Here is a 20,854-nt window from a genome sequence, read left to right on the forward strand (position 1 = left end):
CTGGTATTCATATGTACTTTGTCTATGTGCACTGCCCTACACCTTCCTGTTATTTCTATCTGCACCTCCCACCTATTTCTATTCCCTCCTTTTCATATATATATATATATTCTGTTATACATACACACACAGATCCTATGTAGATAGATGATAGATAGATAGATAGATGATAGATAGATAGATAGATAGATAGATAGATAGATAGATATGGGAAGTCCCTATAATGTAGAAATTTGAATAACTACATACAGAAAAAGATCCAAGGAAAACATGCTATGCCTTGGCAGAGGCCCACATTAGGGAATATAGAAGCCTTGAAACATACCTTACCCTACCTTCAATGGCTAAGCAACAAATGTTTGACTATGGATCTGCCAAAATATGTTCTCAAAATATATTGTGGAAACATAAGATATCAAAGATTATGTACATCAATAAGGAGGCACATAAGAAAGCTTATGGATTAGAAAGTCAAAGTTATTTAGACATAACTTTTCCCAAGCCAATCTACAGATTTAATACCTATGGATTTTTCTATAACAATCAACATTGGCAAAAGGATTCACTGTAGCTAGGGAAGAGCTCATCATGTCTGTAAAAGCTGAAGCACTAGAGCAGCTAAAGTGAGGCTGAGAAAGAGCAGCAAATGCAGAGAACATACTCTTTGACCCTGACATACGCTTCAGGGCTGAGGGATCAATATGGCCTCAGACCAGAGAAAGGCCAGGCACCTCAACTAATGAAACAGGTGAGCTAAGAACAGACCTCTCAAATATCATCAGCTGGTTTGTGGCAGAAAAGCTAAGTCAGTGGTTCCGAACCTCCCTAATGCTGTGACCCTTTAATAAGTTCCTCCTGTTGTGGTGACCCCCCCAACCATAAAATTATTTTCATTGTTACCTCATAACTGTAATTTTGCTACTAAAATAAACCATAATGGAAATAACTGTATTTTCCAATATTCTTAGTCAACCCCTACCAAAGGGTCATTTGACCCCTGGAGAGGTCGTGAGCCATAGGCTAAGAAACACTGAGTTAAGGTGATTCAGTAGGGAGAAGAAAAATATTGGGAAAAATCTATGTAAACAAACAAACAAAAAAACCCCACTAATGAAGACATTTAAAACGGAGCAAGCATATTTTTTAGACACCCCATCAAAAATATATATGCATCGTTAGTAAGCATGAGAAGCTGTTCAATCAGCATTGTTAATTGTTACCTTCGTGAAACAGAAACTTAGTGAAGTACTGTTATACACCTATTTGAATGGTTTAGAGATCAGTAACAATATCAAGTTCTATAAAAAGATAAGAAGAAATAATTACCACAAGCTGCCAATGGGTACACACAAAAGGCTCTTCTGCTCAGGAAGAGTTCGGCACTTTATTATAAATATGCACAAGTACTCTCATATAACCCAGTAAATACACTAAGTATTTAGCCTACAGCAGTGAAATGTTTGCTATCCAAGAAACCTGAGATTGAATGTATGCAAAACTACTACAAGTAGTCATCCAAAGTTAGAACAACCCATTTGTCCAAAGGATGGATAGATATAAAAACTCATCAGGACATCCAAACAATGTAATTTTAAACAGGAATCTTAAAAGAACAGAACTATGGATGCCCATAACAACTTCAATAGATCAACAACATATTATTCTATAAGAAATACTCTGGCTCCAAAAGGTTGCAATACTGTGCTTATGTCATCTACATGAAATTGTATGTTAGGCACATTCAAAGAAAAGTCCAGGTTAGCCAAGAGTTATAAGGGTCAGAATAAAAAGCTGATATCCCATAATTCTTCTGCACTGTTAAAATTATTTATAATCTGTCTTCTAATGATGGATTCAAGAATCTACACAAATACCAAAAAATCAGTTCTTACAGTGAAATATATTTATCCTATTTAATTAAAAAATTAAATAATAAAACAACAATGCTGGTTGCTGGTATAAATTACACTGGGATAAAATGTCCCAGGAATTGAAAGTAAAAACAGGTTTGTTTTTTTTTTTAATTCAAATCACTTGAAGGCTAAAAGCAAGGCTGATTATGATGGAGTGCTAAATAATGATGCTAGACGTGGCCAAGTATCAGGTAGCAAGCAGCAAAAGTACACAGGCCCTTCCACAAAGAACAAGCATGTGTGATTGGTTCAAATGACTCATGTAGGAGAGAAAGAGTTGAGTGTGGAGCAGATGAAAATCCACATAAGTGGAAGAGACATAGAGACACAGAAAGGTAAAGGCTGGGGAGCACTGAAGGCACAGTCAGTACTTGGTGAGAGCAGTATTCATCAATACCTCTTCAATTGCACCTGCAGAAATCCTGTGGCCGGCAACATTTATTACATCATCCACTCGCGACATTACATATAGGTAGCCTTCCTCATCCATGTAGCCAGCATCCATAGTGTCATAGTAGCCCTGTAAATAAGAATACGTCTATTTAGTTAGCATGCAGTGGTAGGTAAGAACGTGCTCTTTTAAAAAAAATTTTTTGTATGTTTTGACTTTTCAAGACAGGGTTTCTCAGTATAAATATAATATTTCTCCAATCTCAAAATAGTTAACTCATCTTTGTTGGTTTACAAATTACAATAGAAGGAAGAATCAAAAATCAAAAGTAAAAACTGAAATGCAGAGAAGAAGGTATATTCTTTCTTGTTTGGGTGAAAGGTTCTATAGATATCTGTTAGATCTATTTGACCCATGGCATTGGTTAATGATGTTATTTCTCGGCTTAGTTTCTGTTTCAGTGACTTATCCTTCAGTGAGAGTGGGGTGTTGAAGTCTCCCACTATTATTGTGTGGGGATCAATGTGTGGTTTAAGCTTTTTTAGCAGATCTTTTACACATGTGGGTGCCCTTGTATTGGGAGCATAGATGTTCAGAATTGTGATGTCATCTTGGTTGACTTTACCTTTGATGAATATGAAGTGTCCTTCTGCATCCTTTTTGATTAATTTTGGTTAAAAGTCTATTTTGTTTGATATTAAACTGGCTACGCCTGCTTGCTTTTTATGACCATTTGCTTGGAATATTTTTTCCAACCTTTTACCCTGAGGTAATGCCTATCGTTATGGGTGAGATGTGTTTCTTGAATGCAGAGGAACGTTGGATCTTGTTTATGCACCCATTCAGTTAGTCTGTGTCTTTTTATTGGAGAATTGAGACCATTGACGTTGAGAGATATTAATGACCAGTGACTGTTAAGAGTCTTAATTTTGATGTTGGTTCCAGTCGAGCATTTGTGTAGTTGTGTTTTTGCCATGGTATCCTATTGGGACTCTAGATGAGAGAAGCATGGGAGAATAGCAAAGTAGAAGGATCCAGAGGGTCCTAGAAACCTACAAGTAGAACATTATGATAGGCAGATTTGGGCACAGGGGTCCCGCTCAAACTAACGCACCAGCCAAGGACAATACAGGCGGTAAACTTTAAACCTCTACCCAGATCTAGCCAAAGGTCAGAACATTCTCCACAGTTGAGTGGAGAGTCGGGTATGACTTTCACACGAACTCTGGTGCCTCATATTTGACCGTGTCCCCTGGAGGGGGAAACCTGGTGGCACTCAGAGGAAGGATAGCAGGTTACCAAGAAGAGACTTGATACCCTATGAGCATATACAGGAGGAGGAAATCCCCCTCAGGAACAGTCATAGGGGAGGGGAATAAGGGGAAAATGGGAGGGAGGGAAGAATGGGAGGATACAAGGGATGGGATAACCATTGAGATGTAACAAGAATAAATTAATAAAAAATTTAAAAAAAGAAAAAAACTGAAATGCATATTATTTTCTTTAATTCTTCTAATTTATTTGAAACTTGTGTTTAGACATAGTCTCTAAAACAAATCCATACAAGTGGCCATTTGTATTTTGTAACCTTTCTAATACTTGGTGTGATCTTCTCTTAAATGAGTTGATAAAGTTATCTTTACCAGATTTTAGGTATTTATAATAGAGGGAAGACTGGGGGACACCAGAAGCTCTTGGTAAATGTATATGTGTGTGTGTGTGTGTGTGTGTGTGTGTGTGTGTAGTTTATCTACTATTCTATTTGAAACCAAATGACCTATAAGTGAATTATAGGGGTTTTTGTTTTTTATTTTTATTTATTTATTATATTTTATTACTATTGCATCCCAATTGTTATCCCCTCGCTTATTCTTACTGCATTCTGCAGTTACAAGAGACCATCTAGGAAACAGGGAAGGGCAGGCAATTTTGTTTCCAGCCTCGGCCACATCACATCTAAGTTGCATGAACTCTGCTTAAGTTGCTTGACCCATGTTTTTATTAAACCTGTAGATGAGAGGCCTGAGGTAAGGCCTCAAGGCAAAATAGAGAGGTGCTTCATGGTGTCTGACCATCCACTGGGGCTTTTGAGCTTAAAGGGAATAATATTAAAACCATACATACATATTGCTTGCCATTACCAGGTGATAATGAATTGTATCAGTATGCTGATGAATTACCTGTGGCCCATCATATAGACTGAATTGGCTAACTGGAGTCAAGTCAAATGACAAATCTTTCCGCCACACTTGATCAGGAGAATGTTTAATCTTTGCTATTGAGGTCACTTGACTGAGATGTCTTTCTAAAGAAAGCTATTTTCACCCTTGCCATCTGTCTAGTTGAGTAGGGCATCCATCTTTCACTCACACACAATAAAGATAGAATGCTAACTACTTGGACTCATTGCTTTTGTGATGCTCTCATTATTCATTCGCTTTTTTTTTTAACCTAGGACATGATAAGGACAGTGTGGGGGGAGGATGCTGCCATTAGCACAGCACACATCACCCAGGCATTGGGGTAATAGATGAATGACAAACTGACACATAGGAAAACAAACTTTGTCATCCAGGTCACTGAGGTGAGGACCAGGGGTTTAAGAATTCTGTCCCTAGCCACTTCGTTATTTAAAAATAAAATGATGTTAAAATAAAAGACTAAAGAAAGCTGTCAAAAACAGATTATAGGGTGGAAATCCATTAGATTTACTCATATAACTAAGTATAGAGGAAGCTGGGGTCCTAGTGACTTCCTAGCTCTGATTGGCTGCTTGCTTTCATTCTATATAGAGGATTCCAGCAAAGAGTCTAAACTTACTGGAATCTCATTTTACTGGATTTAATTTCTCTTTTTCGTTTTTGTTGTTGTTTTTTTTTTTTGAGACAGGGTCTCTCTGTGTTGCCTTGGCTGTCCTGGACTCATTTTGTAGACCAGGCTGCCCTCGGACTCACATCGATCCACCAGCCTCTGCCTCCCAAGAGCTGGGATTAAAGGCGTGCGCCACCATGCCTGGCCTTGGATTTAATTTCTAAATATTCTGATACTCATAGTTAGTAAAGAGACACAAAAATAAAAGCAGATGAAAATTTTAAAGTATATTAAACTTCTTACAGGAAATTTCTCAAAGTATAAATGCTTGAATGCTTCCTGGTTCTTCCAGAGTCCTGAAAATGCCCCAGGTGGTAACGGCAACCTTAAACACAGAGAAGATGTAATTACTATCAGTAGAATAATAAAGACAGTTGGTTATGATTAATAGCATTATTTTACATTGGGCTAAATTAATTAAATCATTCATTCAAAAAAAGACCCTACTTTTGCTAGGAACATGTTTAATTTGAAGGCATGTAGAGTATCATATTATAATATAATTATTTGAGAATCATTATAGTTTCATAACAGGACACACACCAACACACTGCATTGTAATACAAAATTTATTTCAGTGGAAAATATAATATCTGGAAATTGAACAAAGTGAAATTTTTTTTAGCAAACCACTTCTATTATAGGGAAATAATTTCATTTTTTGAAAAGGGCCAAAGTATCAATTTTCACAACTGTTTTTCTGCGTAATGGAATACTTTCACTTTAGGTAGTTAGTATACAATGTTATCTTTGCAAGCTTTATTCATCCCCTCGGTGACGTTGTCTTTCACTGAATCATCTTCTTTTTTTCGTGGCCATTAAGCCCTTTATATTTTGTAACTCTCATGAACACCTGAAAACATGGAGCAAACAGAATACAAGGCTCTCTGTTTCTTTTCTATACAACCAATTCCATTACATACTTCAGTCTTTCCTCTACAATATCACGTTTGTTATTTGCACAGAGGGCTTAACCTCTATTACAGATTGATCTGTGTTTATAGAAATCTGAATAGATTCTCATGGTTCCTCCTAAGTTGTGTCTATCAACAACCTCAAATGGTTTTTCCTGGACTCTGAACGTTTTCAGATGCTTTATAGTTTGCAAATTTAGATACGATATAACATGAGGACTTTCAAATCATTTAGTTAAAAAGACATTACTAACTCAAGTGACAATGTCACAAATGTATTAAGGAGGAAATTGAAAGTGAAGCAGTGATGGTTCCTGCCCACCTGAGGCAGCATGACATGTCCAGGACACAGTGTTTTCCTTGCTGAGAGGAGAGGGGGGCGAGATGGTAAGAAGGTCATGCCAACATGACGCAAACCTGGCATTGAGCTGCATTCCCACGTGTGTCAGAAAATGCTAATAAAGTGGGAGCAGCTGTGATTTCCTCCCTGTGTTTCCCTTTTCCACCAGGTTCAGCCACCCGTGACAATCTCAGTTTTCCCTTTACTGGGACTTTTAATTTCCTCTCATTGAAAAAAAAACATATGAATATGCTATTATTTCAAGACATTATGTAATTATAGAAAATGCACGTGAAAGCATTTAGTAATCCCAAATGCAAAACAACAGTAAAAGCTACAGGAATGCTGACTCATTGCTACGGCTGCAGTCCTTACCATTAGTGCCCATCAGTTAATCTGTTTAAAGGCAGCAGGCTGAAGGTGATAAGGCCCCCAGGCTCTTTCCAATGACTTTACTATGCTAATCCTTCTAAATCGCCATGTAAATAGTTTCACTTTATCAGTTTGTCTTAAATCAGCATTTTTGCAAAAAGGAGTAAAAGTCAATGTTAACCACTGAAATATACCACGAACATAGCAACTTCTAATAATCAAGTTGAGGTCATAATTGAGATGCCAAAAGCAGAGTAGTAAAACAAACACTAAGAGGAAAATCAATCCCACAAAGGGCTAGGAGAAACAGCAATAATGAGTGAAGCAGATTGTCTGTTAAATGAACGCGAATAAACCCGATGTGGGCACACTCTGAAGAGGTCACTTCAATTGCTCCCACAAAACATGTTATGGTACAGAGCCCATTCTAACACGCCTAGTGTCATTTTGGACACACACGTGGGTTTAAGAAATATGTCTTAAAAAGAAAAGAAAAGAAATATATCTTTGGTACATTAAGAGGAAAAGAGAAAATAAAGCTATGATAATAAATGATGACCAGCATCCATACTTATGTAGGAGTAGTAGGGAGTTATCGGTACATGGGAATTGTGGATGCAGCAATTTACATATATGTTCTCCATAATGAGAGCAGTGTATACTGATGAATGTATTGATGAACAAGTGCTTCTTATTATATCTACAGAAAATCAGAAATTCTGTTTCATAAGCATCTGTGCAGCTTTCTCACGATTCCCCCACATACTTCATTTATTCCCTTATTCTAATGAAGCTCCTGTCCAGGTAACCAAGCGAAAACTCTCCTTCCCATTAAGGCCCCATCATGTTAGATCTTCACATACATCAGGTAGTGTTGGTCTGACTAACACTCTCCCTCTCACCTAGAAGCTTGGTTCAGGGTCCTTCTATACCACTAAACATCATTCCTGAAGAGCATCATGTTTTATGTCTTAGCCTCCTTTTTGGGTCAACAATTGCTTTTTCCTTGTGTTTTATTTAACTGGGGATGTGGGGAGAGAGAGGGAGTTTGAGTTTCACACTGAACTTGTATCTTCAAAAGCTGAGCCACCAATTATGATGTTGATAAAGCCATGTCTGGTGAGGAACTGTGCCTAATGTCTGTAATCTAAGCACGTGGAAGGAAGACCCAAAGAGATCACTTGGCTTGTCACACACACACGTAAAACAAATACATAATAATTCTATTTCTAAAGGTTTGATGATGTGCCCACATGGACATAAGTGGCTCAGTAAGGATAAAAAGCTTGGAAAGCAATGGGATGATCTACGTAGAGTTTATGGAGGAGGGAAATTAACAACAACAACAATCCAGGAAGATTAAGAATCAGGAGACACAGTTTCTATCGATGGAATTTTGAAAATGCTAGCAATGAGCAAGTAGTCCAAGGTCAAATGAAAGTTAAAATTTGCTTTCAAATGAGTTCTACATTCAGTAATGAAAGGGTATCTAAATGAGGTATTTTGAATATTTTTATGACTTTTCCCTTCTAGCATGTAGGACAGGACACAGACGGAGGGACTGGAGAGCAGTCATGAATTGAGTATGTGGAGACTACACATTTTCCTTTGTTTTTATGTGGCAGAATCTCACTGGGTGGTCCTGGCTGGGCTGCAACTCCATGAGTAGACCAAACTGGCCTCAGATTCACAAGATCTACCCAGCCTTGCCTCTGCCTCCTGAGTGCTCAGATGAAGCATGTATAACAAGCTTACACTATACTTAAAAGTTTGTACTATGCTTCCCTAGGAGAGATGTTGGTTCATGACTTGATGCATGAAGCAGCTTGTGGAGAGAAGATGAAGAGTGTGAAAAGTGAAAAATCACTAGAGCAATCTTTCCCTTGATGCATTCATTCACAAATTCATATTTGTGTTAAGCCATGTATTCATTTCCGCCACTCACTTACTTCACGTATTATTTTCTCATTGTTTAGTATCTGTCAGTCAGTGTGTCATGCATTAATAATACTATGATATAAAGTATGATGTCTGATAAATGGAGATCCTGGTATAAAGTGAAGTATAAACATTTAGTATTTAAAAAAATACAAATAGGAGGAAGGCTATAGTCAATGATGCTCTTTTCATTAAATACATTAAATAGTATAAAATACAAATACTTAAGATATTTTAAGAACAACATTCTATAGCAGTTAATTGAAGTCTGCACTTCCAGAGGCTTTCAGAATGAAATTTGTATCCCTATTTAATCTGCGCATTGCTAGAAATTGCAAGTAGAGTTGTCTCAATTAAGTACCTCAATAAAACAGCTTAATAGGTCACAAACCCAACATACTTTTAAGATAAATGAGGGGAATGGTCTCTGCTCCTCACTAACTGGATTGGGTATCTCATTAAATTCCAATGATTTTCTCTGAATATTAAAAAGGGTGTTTGTTTAGAACTGTGAGGTTAGACACATTATAACACTAGAGAATAGCAAAAAAAAAAAAAAAAGTTTCAGAGTTGAAAACATTTGTGATATATACAAACATTGAAATAGACAGACAGATAGCTAGATAGCTAGATAGATGAAGGATAGATGATAAGAAAAGGAGAGAGGGAGGGGGAGGGGGAGCTGGAGGGGGAGGGGGAGGGAGGGGGAGGGGGAGGGGGAGAGGGAGAGGGAGAGGGAGAGGGAGAGGGAGAGGGAGGGGGAGGGGGAGAGGGAGAGGGAGGGGGAGAGGGAGAGGGAGAGGGAGAGGGAGAGGGAGAGGGAGGGGGAGGGGGAGAGGGAGAGGGAGAGGGAGGGGGAGAGGGAGAGGGAGAGGGAGGGAGGGAAAGAAGATCCAGACAGAAGTTATGTGCAGACAGGACAGAGACCACTTTTTTGGCAGTATCCCAAGCAAACACTTTTGACCTTATTGATATCTTAAGCACCACCTAGCATAAAGGGAAAGTCTTCCCTCTGTAGTAAGGGTTCAGTGGAGTCTTTCTCTGATATAATACAAATTGAACACAGTATGCTGAGCTGGAAAAAAATGAAAGATGTGAAACTACCCAAATGAGCTTGTTAATGTCTATTGTCATCCTTCAAATTCTACTACCCTGGGATACTTTCCTTAACTCTTGCAAGCAGAGTGAAATTAGATTCCTTTTCATTTCTCTGGTTGTAAATTAGTAGTTCAGTTTAGGTAATACGCTTTCCAAAGAGACCATACTGAATGGGGCAAAAAAAAAAAAAAAATTAAGACAGAAATCATTCCTGTGTGAGAAGAGACCAGAGGGTTCTCTGGGTGACTCATTAACAAGTAAGGCAAGAATGTCACCTGCAGAAGATGGTAGCAACGACCTCAGTCATCTCAAAGACAAAGTTCTCTGATACTTATTCTTTATGAAATATAAGTTTCATTCCATGTTCTATTCAGAAGCCTGAGGCTTCAGAAATGCAGGCCTAATTCCAGTTTCCTGAAGCATTCTAGAATATAACATGGCCTTTGCCTTCTTAGTGGTACCTGCAGGGTCCAGAGTAAGGGGTTTTTGTGAGATATGAATATGAAGTTGTTGTTTTTATTCCTAGGAGAGAGGAACTAAAATATTTCTTTCTCTCTGTATGAACAAAAGACTAAGTGGGTTCTAACTGTGTAACTATTGATGCTACTATTCTTTACATGTCAAAATTGAGGAATATATATATATATATATCTCCATCTCCCTCACAGTGTTATTACAAGATCAATAAAGGATCAGGCTAAAACCTGGATCTAAGATTTAGGAGAGAGAAGGATTATAACCCCGTGGCATACCTGTTTTTCAGTCAAAGGATACCCCACCATGCTAAAGGTAGAGATCCTGGCACCTTTCCCAGAGGAGCACAGTAAATGAATAGCTCCTGCGAAACTGTCACTATGTGAACAAACATCATTAAGGGTCAGGAGTTCAATTTCTGCACTACAGAAATGAGAAATTGGCAGACATGAAGCAAAAGCTTTGGACAATACCACACATTTTCTTGCCATCCTTGCCCCCAGGACAAGGTCAGGAGAACTCAGCAGGTAGCGGAGAGGCTATACTTCTGGTCAGCAATGGACCTGGTCAGAAAAATGTATGCCCCTGAGAAAGGAAGAGTCAGAGACCAATGGGTTTAATAAGTGTGAGCCTCGTGTTTTGAAAGAAGGCAATTGCAGTTAAAATCTTTCCTAAATGCATTGCTCTCTGTTGTTGGGAAATTACCGACTCACAGCTTTATTTCTGCAGATTGGAATTCTGGATGCAATTACAGGAGCACCTTCTAACATTCATTAGCATTTTGTATTCATAGCAACTCGCACACCATAACTGTCGCACTAAATTAACTGGCTGCAGTATGCTTCAAAATCAAAGAACTTTCTAACAGGCACATGGACATGAAATTTTCTCTTCTAAGAGAAATGCAAATTTCTATAAATGAAAGTAAATGACATTAAACAGTAAAGACACAGGAACCCCGCTTAGTTAGTCCTGGGGCCCGCAGTAGTTTGAGCGTCTCCAGAATGCTTTCTGATGAGGTCACCTAAATAGAAATGACTTCTACAACTGCTGTAATTTGTATACGGCAAGTGGAAGGCCTAAGATGATCACAAGGTTTGGGCTTGTTTTTTGTTTGACTTTTCCATGTTATTACATTGTTCGATAACAAAAGAAAATGCCCTACATATACAAGTTAAGCAGGCAATGTGGTGCACTAAATATTTCTAGTTGATATGTTGATTGGTATACCTAGTGAAATGTGAGTCTAGAGTAAGGTTTTTTTTTTCTTTTTGGAAAAAAAAATAAATTATTAACAACAAACCTCCAAAGCTGTCTTGTTAATGAGAGAAAAGTGCTATCCTTGCCCTCATGCTTCTTACACCTCTAATATAATTATTTCAAATATATGATTTCACCATTAACCAGCAGGGAGAATCAAATTCTATCGTGTATTGACACATTACATCTCTATAATTTATAATGAATTCTAAAACTCAGAATCTATATTAAAATCTCTGTGGATGCACAGAGAAAATACCATTCCTTACTGATAGCAGCCCGAGCATGGAATTCCTTTTAAGCAAAAGCTGTGTTATCTTCGAGGACCTAAATAACACTATTAGGCATAAGGAAAATCTATAGTTTATGTGTGATGCCGCTATATTTCAGCACTTCTGAATTTATACAGGGAAAAACCACCCATAATTAGAAGGAGGGGACATATAGATGGCTTAAAACCATGGGAGTCTCAAATCTCATCTCTGAGATCATGAAAAAAAAATGTTTGACAGAGATGACTCATTTAAAGTTACATTACATAAAAGTGTATGCTGCTCTAGAGAGGTTTTTAAAGTTACAAATAAATAAATAAGTAAATAAATAAAACTCCAAACATGTGCTTCTAAAAATCACATTAGCATCTACCTAAAAATGGGCTTATGTTTTCTCCAGTAAGAATTGCTCTCTCCCTATTTTCCCTTAACAGGTCAAATTATGACAAGATCTATGGAGATATGGAGTCTTATTTAAAGAAATACGATTGCTTTTTAATAGTTTGAAGTATTGTGTGTGTGGGAAATTATGCATAACTTCCATTATCTGTTCAACTATTGATGGACAACTAGGCTGACTATAGTTCTTTGCTATAGCGATAGAGCATTAATAATCATGAATATGATATTATCTCTAGGATAGCATATAGAGTTCTACGCATATGTGCTCAGGAGTGAAATAGCTGGGTCATAAGGTAGTTTTGTCTTTACATTCTATTATGATTTAAAGGGTCTGTTCAAACTACTGCACTAACCACGGACAATACAAGTAGTAAACATCAAACCCCTACTCTGATCTACCCAATGGACAGGACATTCTCCGCAGTTATGTGGAGAGCAAGGATTGACTCTGACATGAACTCTGATGCCCCATATCTGACCCCTTTGCCTTGGTGGGGAGGCCTGGCAGCACTGAAAGAAAGAATAAGCAGGCTACCAAGATGAGACTTGCTAGCCAATGACCACATAGTGGGGGAGGAGGTCTTCCTCAGTCTTAGACCTAGGGGAGGGGAATAGGGTGAGAGCGGGATGGAGGGAGAGGAACGGGAGGATACAAGTGATAGGATAACAATTGAGTTGTAATCTGAATAAATTAATAAAATAAAATAAATACATAAAAGAGAAAAAACAAAAACAACGTTCAATAATGAAACATTTCCATATTTTTGGATGTGCTACTCCAAAAAAGGCAACACAGGCTTTAAATAGTTACTAATAAGAACATGAGAATAAATGTACTCTTATCTAGTCTAACAAGAAAGAATTCGTTTTAAAAGAACAAGGTTGGGCTGGAGAGATGGCTCAGTGGGTAAGAGCACTGTCTGCTCTTCCAAAGTACCCGGGTTCAATTCCCAGCAACCACATGGTAGCTCACAACAGTCTATAACTCCAAGATCTGACACCCTCACACCAAATGCACATAAATTTAAAAAATTAAATAAAGAACAAGGTTAATCTTTTAAAAAATTATGTAAATATATTATATTTTATGGAGCATAGCATAATCACACCAAAGAAATATTTTTTGCATAACTTGTATTACAAGTAAATCTAAGCTTTTAATGTATTTTATTAAAGGAAGGGGACCTTATATAATCTGAAAATGCAAGTAACAGAAGTCATTGAGAAGAAATAAATGTAAGACAAATTTTCTTTTAGTTCTGACATGTGAAAATTTTTACTCATAAAAACTCATTTTACTGATGCTGGCCGCTTTAGACATATCAGTAAGGACATGAAAATTATGTTACTCAGAACCATGCAGAAACCTGTCCAATTATCGAAATGTCACATATTACGTAGCTACAAACTTAATCAACTCCACTTCAGGGTCTACTATCATAACTCCACAGTGTTTTATAATTAATGTAAATTGAACCATTTCTTTCAAATTTCTTCACTTTTGTCAGTTAAAGGGGCAGTGATGAAAAACAGTTTCAAGAAACTGTGGTATTTACTGTTGTCATGAACTTAATAATGTACTACTGTTTGATTCAATAAATTTGCATTCAGTTAACTATTCAATAGAATACAGATGATCTAAAAAGGAAAAAGATAAAACCAAAGAGATATACAATAACACTATGTATAATCATAAAAGTGCAAAAAGCCAACCCACCTGAGTTTATAATAGAAATAAAAAAATTTAAAGTCAGAGCAAAAAATAAAACTTCTTTTAAGACAGGATTAAGAGAAAACTGTAGCCCATAAAATACTGAGTCAATAATGTGAACTGGCTGACAAAAATGGACCACCATATTGAATCACAAACTATTTAATGATGCAACATGTTTAAAAAATATGTATGCTTGGGTAATTTGTGAGTATCATAGAGTATATTTCACAAACTTAGTGACACAAGTAAAATAGTGGACATCTGCTCAATAGAATAAAACATGACACTTATAAGCTACTGTCATGATAGAATATTGAACTCTTTTACAGTAACATTTTCTTTATAGGTATGAACAAATATTGAATAAATGATAGGAATAGTGCATCATTATTTAACGGACATATAACCTTCCTTGCTCTCTTTCAAATTTATGTCCTCTTTTCTATCATTATTATTGCACATATATATGCTTTATATTTATACATACATGTGCATGTATAAATATTTATGTATATATCCTTAAATATAACCTGCTCTGGCTGTATAATATTACTCCTATGTATGTGTCCAGGGCTGACCATTGGTTTTGTTTTGTTTTTTTTATATACAAGGTACTTTTGTCATGTATACATGATTTGTCTAATAAGGAATCACTTTAAAAGAACAAAAAGTGCCATTTAAAATTTTTATCAGAATATGTTATATGTTATTGGGTTTCCATTTTTAATTACAATTGAGCTGGAATAATTCACAAACAAAAACACATCTTTTGTTACTTGTTATACTGATGCAATCAATCAATTTGCTTCTGAATGTATGTTTTTTAAAGGATTTTGTTAATTTAATTTTTTCCTTACTTTACCACAATATTTCCTAAGCTTCGAGCCTTCAGTTTTTGCATGTTGTCATCCAAGATCATAACTATAAAGAAAAACATGAACACATGCATGAACACATACAATTGTAAACACAAATACTAACCCTGAAACTTTATATATTTTCTTGTGTTTTCCTAATTCAACCCGAAGGCTTCTAGCTCAAAATAATATTTGTATTCCTGTGAGACCACAAAGATATATAAGTAGGACAAAATATACTTTATTAACATATAAAAGGTGCATGCATTTGACATGTAACAAGAGTATAAATTTCCTTGGAACCTCCCAAAAAATAAAGATATATTTTGTGTAGCTCCATAATCTGATTTTTATGGTCATGTCCATTTATATGCCATTAGTGAAGTAAAAAATATTAACTGTTTATCTTTTCATAAAGGATGCAGTTTGAGAGTACAGCCAAATATACATACAATATACATTAGAGCAATGCAAGCATATCCATTTGTGAGATGTAAACTAGGTTAATTTAATGTTTCCCAGTATATTAGTCCAATGTTTTCTGTGATGTCTTGATAAAATATGAAAATCGTTTGATGAAAAATCTGGTGTCCACTTTATAGTATATCACACATAAAAATGAACTGCCATCATCTAGATTCTGTAGCGTCTTTATGTTGCTCTATTTGCTTAGGTCATTCCTTAGCAAACTCTGGGAAGACATAAACCCAAGATTAAATTAATCACACCTTTCTTTGTATTCCTGGAGGACATTATTGGAAAATACTATAACAACAGTTAGTAAATATATCTGCATTTCACTGATTGTGAATTCATCATAGGTGAAGAGCAATAGAAATCCATCTTCATTTCATCAAATCCCAGGACAACATCCCAATTACAACATGCCCCAGGACATGATGTTTTATCCCCTCTGACTTTCTATTTATAAAATAGGAGTGATTTCTTCTAATTATAGTGGTATATAGAAAAACCATATAAAAAGGCAATTTCGTGTGAGGTATTCAATGGGCATATGATTAAATATAATACCACCTGGATTTTTTCACTCCTTTCCTTCCTTAAACTAGCTTTCTACTTTTTACTATAATTCTGTGTATTATTTTATACTTTCCAAGTTCTGTATAAGCATAAAACAAACCAAAAGTATATCAGTCACAGTGTCCCTGGTTCCTCAACTACAGTAGTTTAATCTGTCTTCTGGAATCCAGTAGTTTTCAGACAATTAGGAGTTTCTGTATTAAAGTTCCATGAGGCATCAAAGCTTAACTCTTTTTTACAACTTGTATTTTTGAAAAATGGAGCCGACATACTAAGGGAGAGAGTGTTTAACATCGCCCACAATTGGCAACCCCTAAAAGCATCTCAACACACAGTGAGTTTTCTGATCAAAGAGTGAGGGTGACAGTGGGTCGGATAAGGGAGTCTCTGGATATGGCCTCATTTTTCTCATGGCAGGATAAGGCACAGACTTCCTAGAACTATAAAACAGACATCTGCCTACAACAAAAAGCCCAAGATGGCTGTCTAAACATGAGGTGAACAAGGGCAACAGCAATAGACATGCTTACATGGATGTGGGAAGCCCAGAAGGCTCCAACACTAAATAAGGATTATAGCTAACTGAGCAAGCTGAGAGCAGGAGAAATGGTCCTCCCTTGAGAAGAGCTTATCAATTGGTTATCGGATACCAAGTGGTCAGCCCTGATAAGGAACATGTCTTAAGTAGGGTTACTGGTGATGTGATGAAACAACATGACCAAAAAGCAACTTGGGGGTTAAGATGTTTTGAGGTCTAGATAGATAACGATGAGATATGATAGATGTGAATTTATATTCAGATTTTTAGACTCCCCAGGAAAGGAAAGATGTTTTCTTCAAGTTTGTCAAATACAAATAGCCAAAATACTAAGACTGTAACAGTTATATAATTCCTGATTGTGATATGGATCTTCTTGCTGTAGGTAGTTTATTATATATATGTGTATAATAATATAAATGTATATGTAAACAGTTTTTAAATGTTTAATAAAAAGAAGCAACTTGGGAAGGAAAGGATTTGTTTTGCTCACAGTTTCGTATAACAGTTCATCATCAAAAGCAGTGAGGGCAGGAACTCAGACAGGGCAAGAATGAAGTTTACTAGCTTGCTCTCCAAGGCTTGCTCAGCCTGCTTTCTTATCAAACCACCAGCCCAGGGGGGAACCACTCACAATGGGCTGAGCCCTCCCCATCCATCACTAACTAAGAAAATGCCTTACAGCCAGATCCCTGGAGTCATCATCTCAACTGAGGTCCACTCCTCTCTTCTCTTTCTAGCCTCTGTCAAGTTGACATAAAAGTAGCAAGTACATAACATTAAAATGACATTCTCTAAAAACTGCCTTTTCTCCATAAGTCTATTAGACAAAAGTGTATGACCTTATGTAAATTATATAATCTTTATACCTCATTTTCCTTTTTGGTACAGTGACTGTCTAAGTCTATATTAATTTGGTCTCTCTAGCTTCTCTGAAATGCTTGCAGCACTAACAGCTGAGACCTCATTCCGTATTTTGTCTTGTGGGGCCCATGTATCTGCTTTGTTGTGTAACATTACAATTCAACAGCCCAGGAAAGTTCATACAATTATAATAGGAATTTAGATGTTGAAAAAGTTAAAAAATTTTGCAACTGAGGAGAGGAGTCCTATAGAAATAATTTGGCTAGAATGATTACTACTATTAAAAATATAAAATCAATTATTCTCAGATATATTTTTGTCATATAAATCCATAAAAGGAAATACTTGTTTAATGTCCTCTACTCTGCATTGAAGTTTAGCCAACAGGTGTCAAAACCTTTATCAACACTCTTCAAAAGCATTATGGAAGAGGCTATAGATTTTTGTTAATGAAGAAGGAAACAAAACAAACCGCAGTGATTTATGTTCTTGACAACGTCAAAGGGCTGTGTTACTATAGTAATGATGTGCAGTCTCTATGTACTTCAAGCTTTTCATCTCTAAATACTTATAACATCTCTAGATGGAATGTGCATCACCAAAACACAAAAAGATGTAAGTAAGCACTGGGCATTTCACAAGTCATAATTTATAACCCACATTTCTACGAGACTCTTCAAGTGACATTTCCTTGATTGTTTTGGTTATTTAAAAACAAGCCATTAGAAGACCATAGCACTATCTGTGAGAGCAGAAACTGAGGCATTCATTTATAATGAATGAGATTCTTAAAAGCAAATACTTTTATACACTACACACAAGAAAATACCAGACTCATTAACAGTGTGCGTTTTAAATAGCCAGTGTTGTAACTTACCATTGTATCCTGGAACACATTTTCCTGCTTGCCCTGGTGGAGGTGTTTTGGAGTTACCTAATCCAATACAAGATGCTGTTATAGGAGATCCGGTCTCTGGAAAGAAAAGTATGGCTTATCAGTTAGTGCCTCAGCTTTGAGTTATGTTTCTTTATTACTTTTGCAATGAACCCAGATTAGTTTGCCTCGTAATTTCATTTCATTAGAAATAGATTTAACCCGAGTTTCATTCTAGTATTTAAGATGCTTTCCGTTATAGTCAGTGCTAAAGTAAGGCAACAAGAAATCAAGTCACTCTTGATGTTTGACAGAGTTTACAGACATTCTTATATGACAATAAAAACCAGAGCGATCCCAAAAGCATTATTAAGAAGTGAAAACAACAGTATTTGGTACATTTATAGTTTTAAAACTAAAAGATACATTCAGAGTAATTCATATGGTATATTTCTTCGAATAAAATGAAAAGAGAGTTCAGGTATTAGTGATGTCACAGGAAGTGCAAAATGGACAGTTACATAGTTTTGAGGGCATCACAACACAGATTAAAAAATAAGGAGAGTATCCAGGCTGGGAATCTGGACCCAGGTGGGCCTGAACAAACTGTTGTACCAACCAAGAACAATGCATGCAGTAAATCAAAACGCCCTGTTCAGATCTAGCCAAGGGACAGCTCATTCTCCACAGCTGTGGGGAGAGCAGGGACTGCCTGTGACATGAACTCTGATACTCCTGATTTGATCACTTCCCCTTGGTGGGGAGGTCTTATGGCACTCAGAGATTGGGGAAGTAGGCTATCAGGATGAGACCTTATAGGCTGTGCTCATATGGTAGAGGAGGAGGTACCCTTCTGTCAGAGGTCTATAGGAGGGGAATAGGATAAAAAGGCAAGGGAGGTGGGGACAGGAAGATACAAGTGAGGGGATGTAATCAAGATGTAATCTGAATTAATGATAATGTTAATCATAATCATAATAATAATCATAATCATAAAAAACTAGAAGAGATATTTCTTCTGGATACATCTAAAGTTATTGTTTTCAATATGCATTTTATTTGGTATTTTAGTTTGTTTTCCTGAGAGCCTACATCTCAAGCCAAATTCATTAATGTTTTATCAAAGCATTCTGAAGCTGCTGTTCATTGATGTAACACAGGTACAAAAACAGAAAGTATGTACGTACTATGCTATCCACCAAGCCTATAGGCTTACAATCAGCTTCCATAGATTAAGAAAGTGTTCAGTTTGTTGGCCCTAAGTATTCTGCCAGAATAATCACAGTTGATATTATAACCACAAAATTTGAGGGCAACTTTTTGAGAAAACTATTAATTTGGAGAGATTAGTAAAAGGATTCTGCTAGTGACAGGCATAGGATATGATCTAGCAGAAGGCAGTGCTTAGGGCTGTCAGGGTAATAAGGAGGCTTGGGTAGGAGTGAGGTTTAATAAATAGACACTTAAGCTTTCTATCTTTGTTAACTATGAATAACTTGAGATGAAACAACCATCCTTCTGCTACACCATCATGTCCAATGGTGTCTACCCGACCATCTGCACAGTCCTGATGAAAACACTGCTGTTGGAGCTACCCCAATACAAAGCAGCTTTCTACTAGAGAAAGCCTCACCTCCCCACCTTCCAGGATAGAGGAGAGAGAGGAAGTGTAGAAGCAGATAGAAAGTGTATCAGAATGCCTGGCTGGTAGGTTTCTGTGGCTTCTAAAAATCTATTATTCTACCCCTACAGTGGCTCTGGAGGGAGAGACTGTATTAGGAAAACTGGATTGAGAATTTGGTAGTCCATGCTCAAAGCTGGAGTTCTGGGGATAAACCAATTCAGCAGGCTGGCTACCACTGAGTCATATTAATCACAGCATCATGGTAGGCACAGAGGCAATTTGTAAAGAAATCATTCTCTCCACTTCTGAATCTATACAGTGAGCTATAAATAACACGAATGGTAGTAGCAAAGAGAAAGCAGGAACAGTGAGCTTTGCAGTGGTGAAAGAAAATCAACTTAATCTCCGTGTTCAAAAGATGGTAGAATTATGGTTTACAATACTTAAACAGGGCAATCTAACTTTCGTATTAGATGCAGAGCATTCAATGGCGCCATGAGACTGGTCTTCTCAGCAAACAATGTTGAGTCGATGAAGAATCCCATATATAATCAGCAGCTCAATTAGATACGAAACGCTGACTTAATGGAGCCAAGAGACAAAGCACAGGAAGGAAGCGTCTCAGGCTTCAGAGAACCATGGGAGTGCAGGTTAAAATTGGAATTACTTTACGGAAATAAGTCCTGTATGGTTAAACGCCACTTTACATTCTAAATTCTCATGATTTCGAACTATCTACAGGCCAGGATGCTAGAGGGGGCCTTTTCATGCATATAAGGTTATTCAGAAAAATCCAGGAAATATAAGTAAGACATACTGTGTGTGGACTAACAGACAGAGATCTTGCATTCTGAGTTCTTACATCTGGAGCAACTCCTGGGCAGAATGGTAAAGGTGACCCTTACAGTTACGAAAGGTTATTCATAACATGCATTATAATAATAAACATGGAATTGTTATGTTTTTATACAAGTTTCCTTAAAAGCTTTCAAGGAAGCACAATGATGGGAGGAAACAGCGGAGCAGATCAATTACTTGTATGTCCCTGTAGAGTACGTGGCTGAAAAAGGATTTAAACACTATCAGGAGTCAGCATT

At 36.8% G+C, this 20,854-nt stretch overlaps 1 protein-coding gene across 1 annotated transcript in view; it reads right to left on the reverse strand.

The window, feature by feature from the left end:
- Positions 1-20,854, reverse strand: part of ACSS3 (acyl-CoA synthetase short chain family member 3) — a 162,908-nt gene that overhangs the window by 8,620 nt on the left and 133,434 nt on the right. Inside the window, exons 10-13 of the mRNA XM_084794124.1 lie at positions 18,137-18,232; positions 14,817-14,880; positions 5,419-5,500; positions 2,311-2,433 (exon numbers count right to left, since the gene is read on the reverse strand). Of these exons, the coding sequence (XP_084650250.1) occupies positions 2,311-2,433; positions 5,419-5,500; positions 14,817-14,880; positions 18,137-18,232 (365 nt within the window). The remainder of the gene's footprint in view (positions 1-2,310; positions 2,434-5,418; positions 5,501-14,816; positions 14,881-18,136; positions 18,233-20,854) is intronic.

This window comes from Acomys minous (genome assembly GCF_964271855.1).
Source record: "Acomys minous genome assembly, chromosome: 9".
NCBI lineage: Eukaryota > Metazoa > Chordata > Mammalia > Rodentia > Muridae > Acomys > Acomys minous.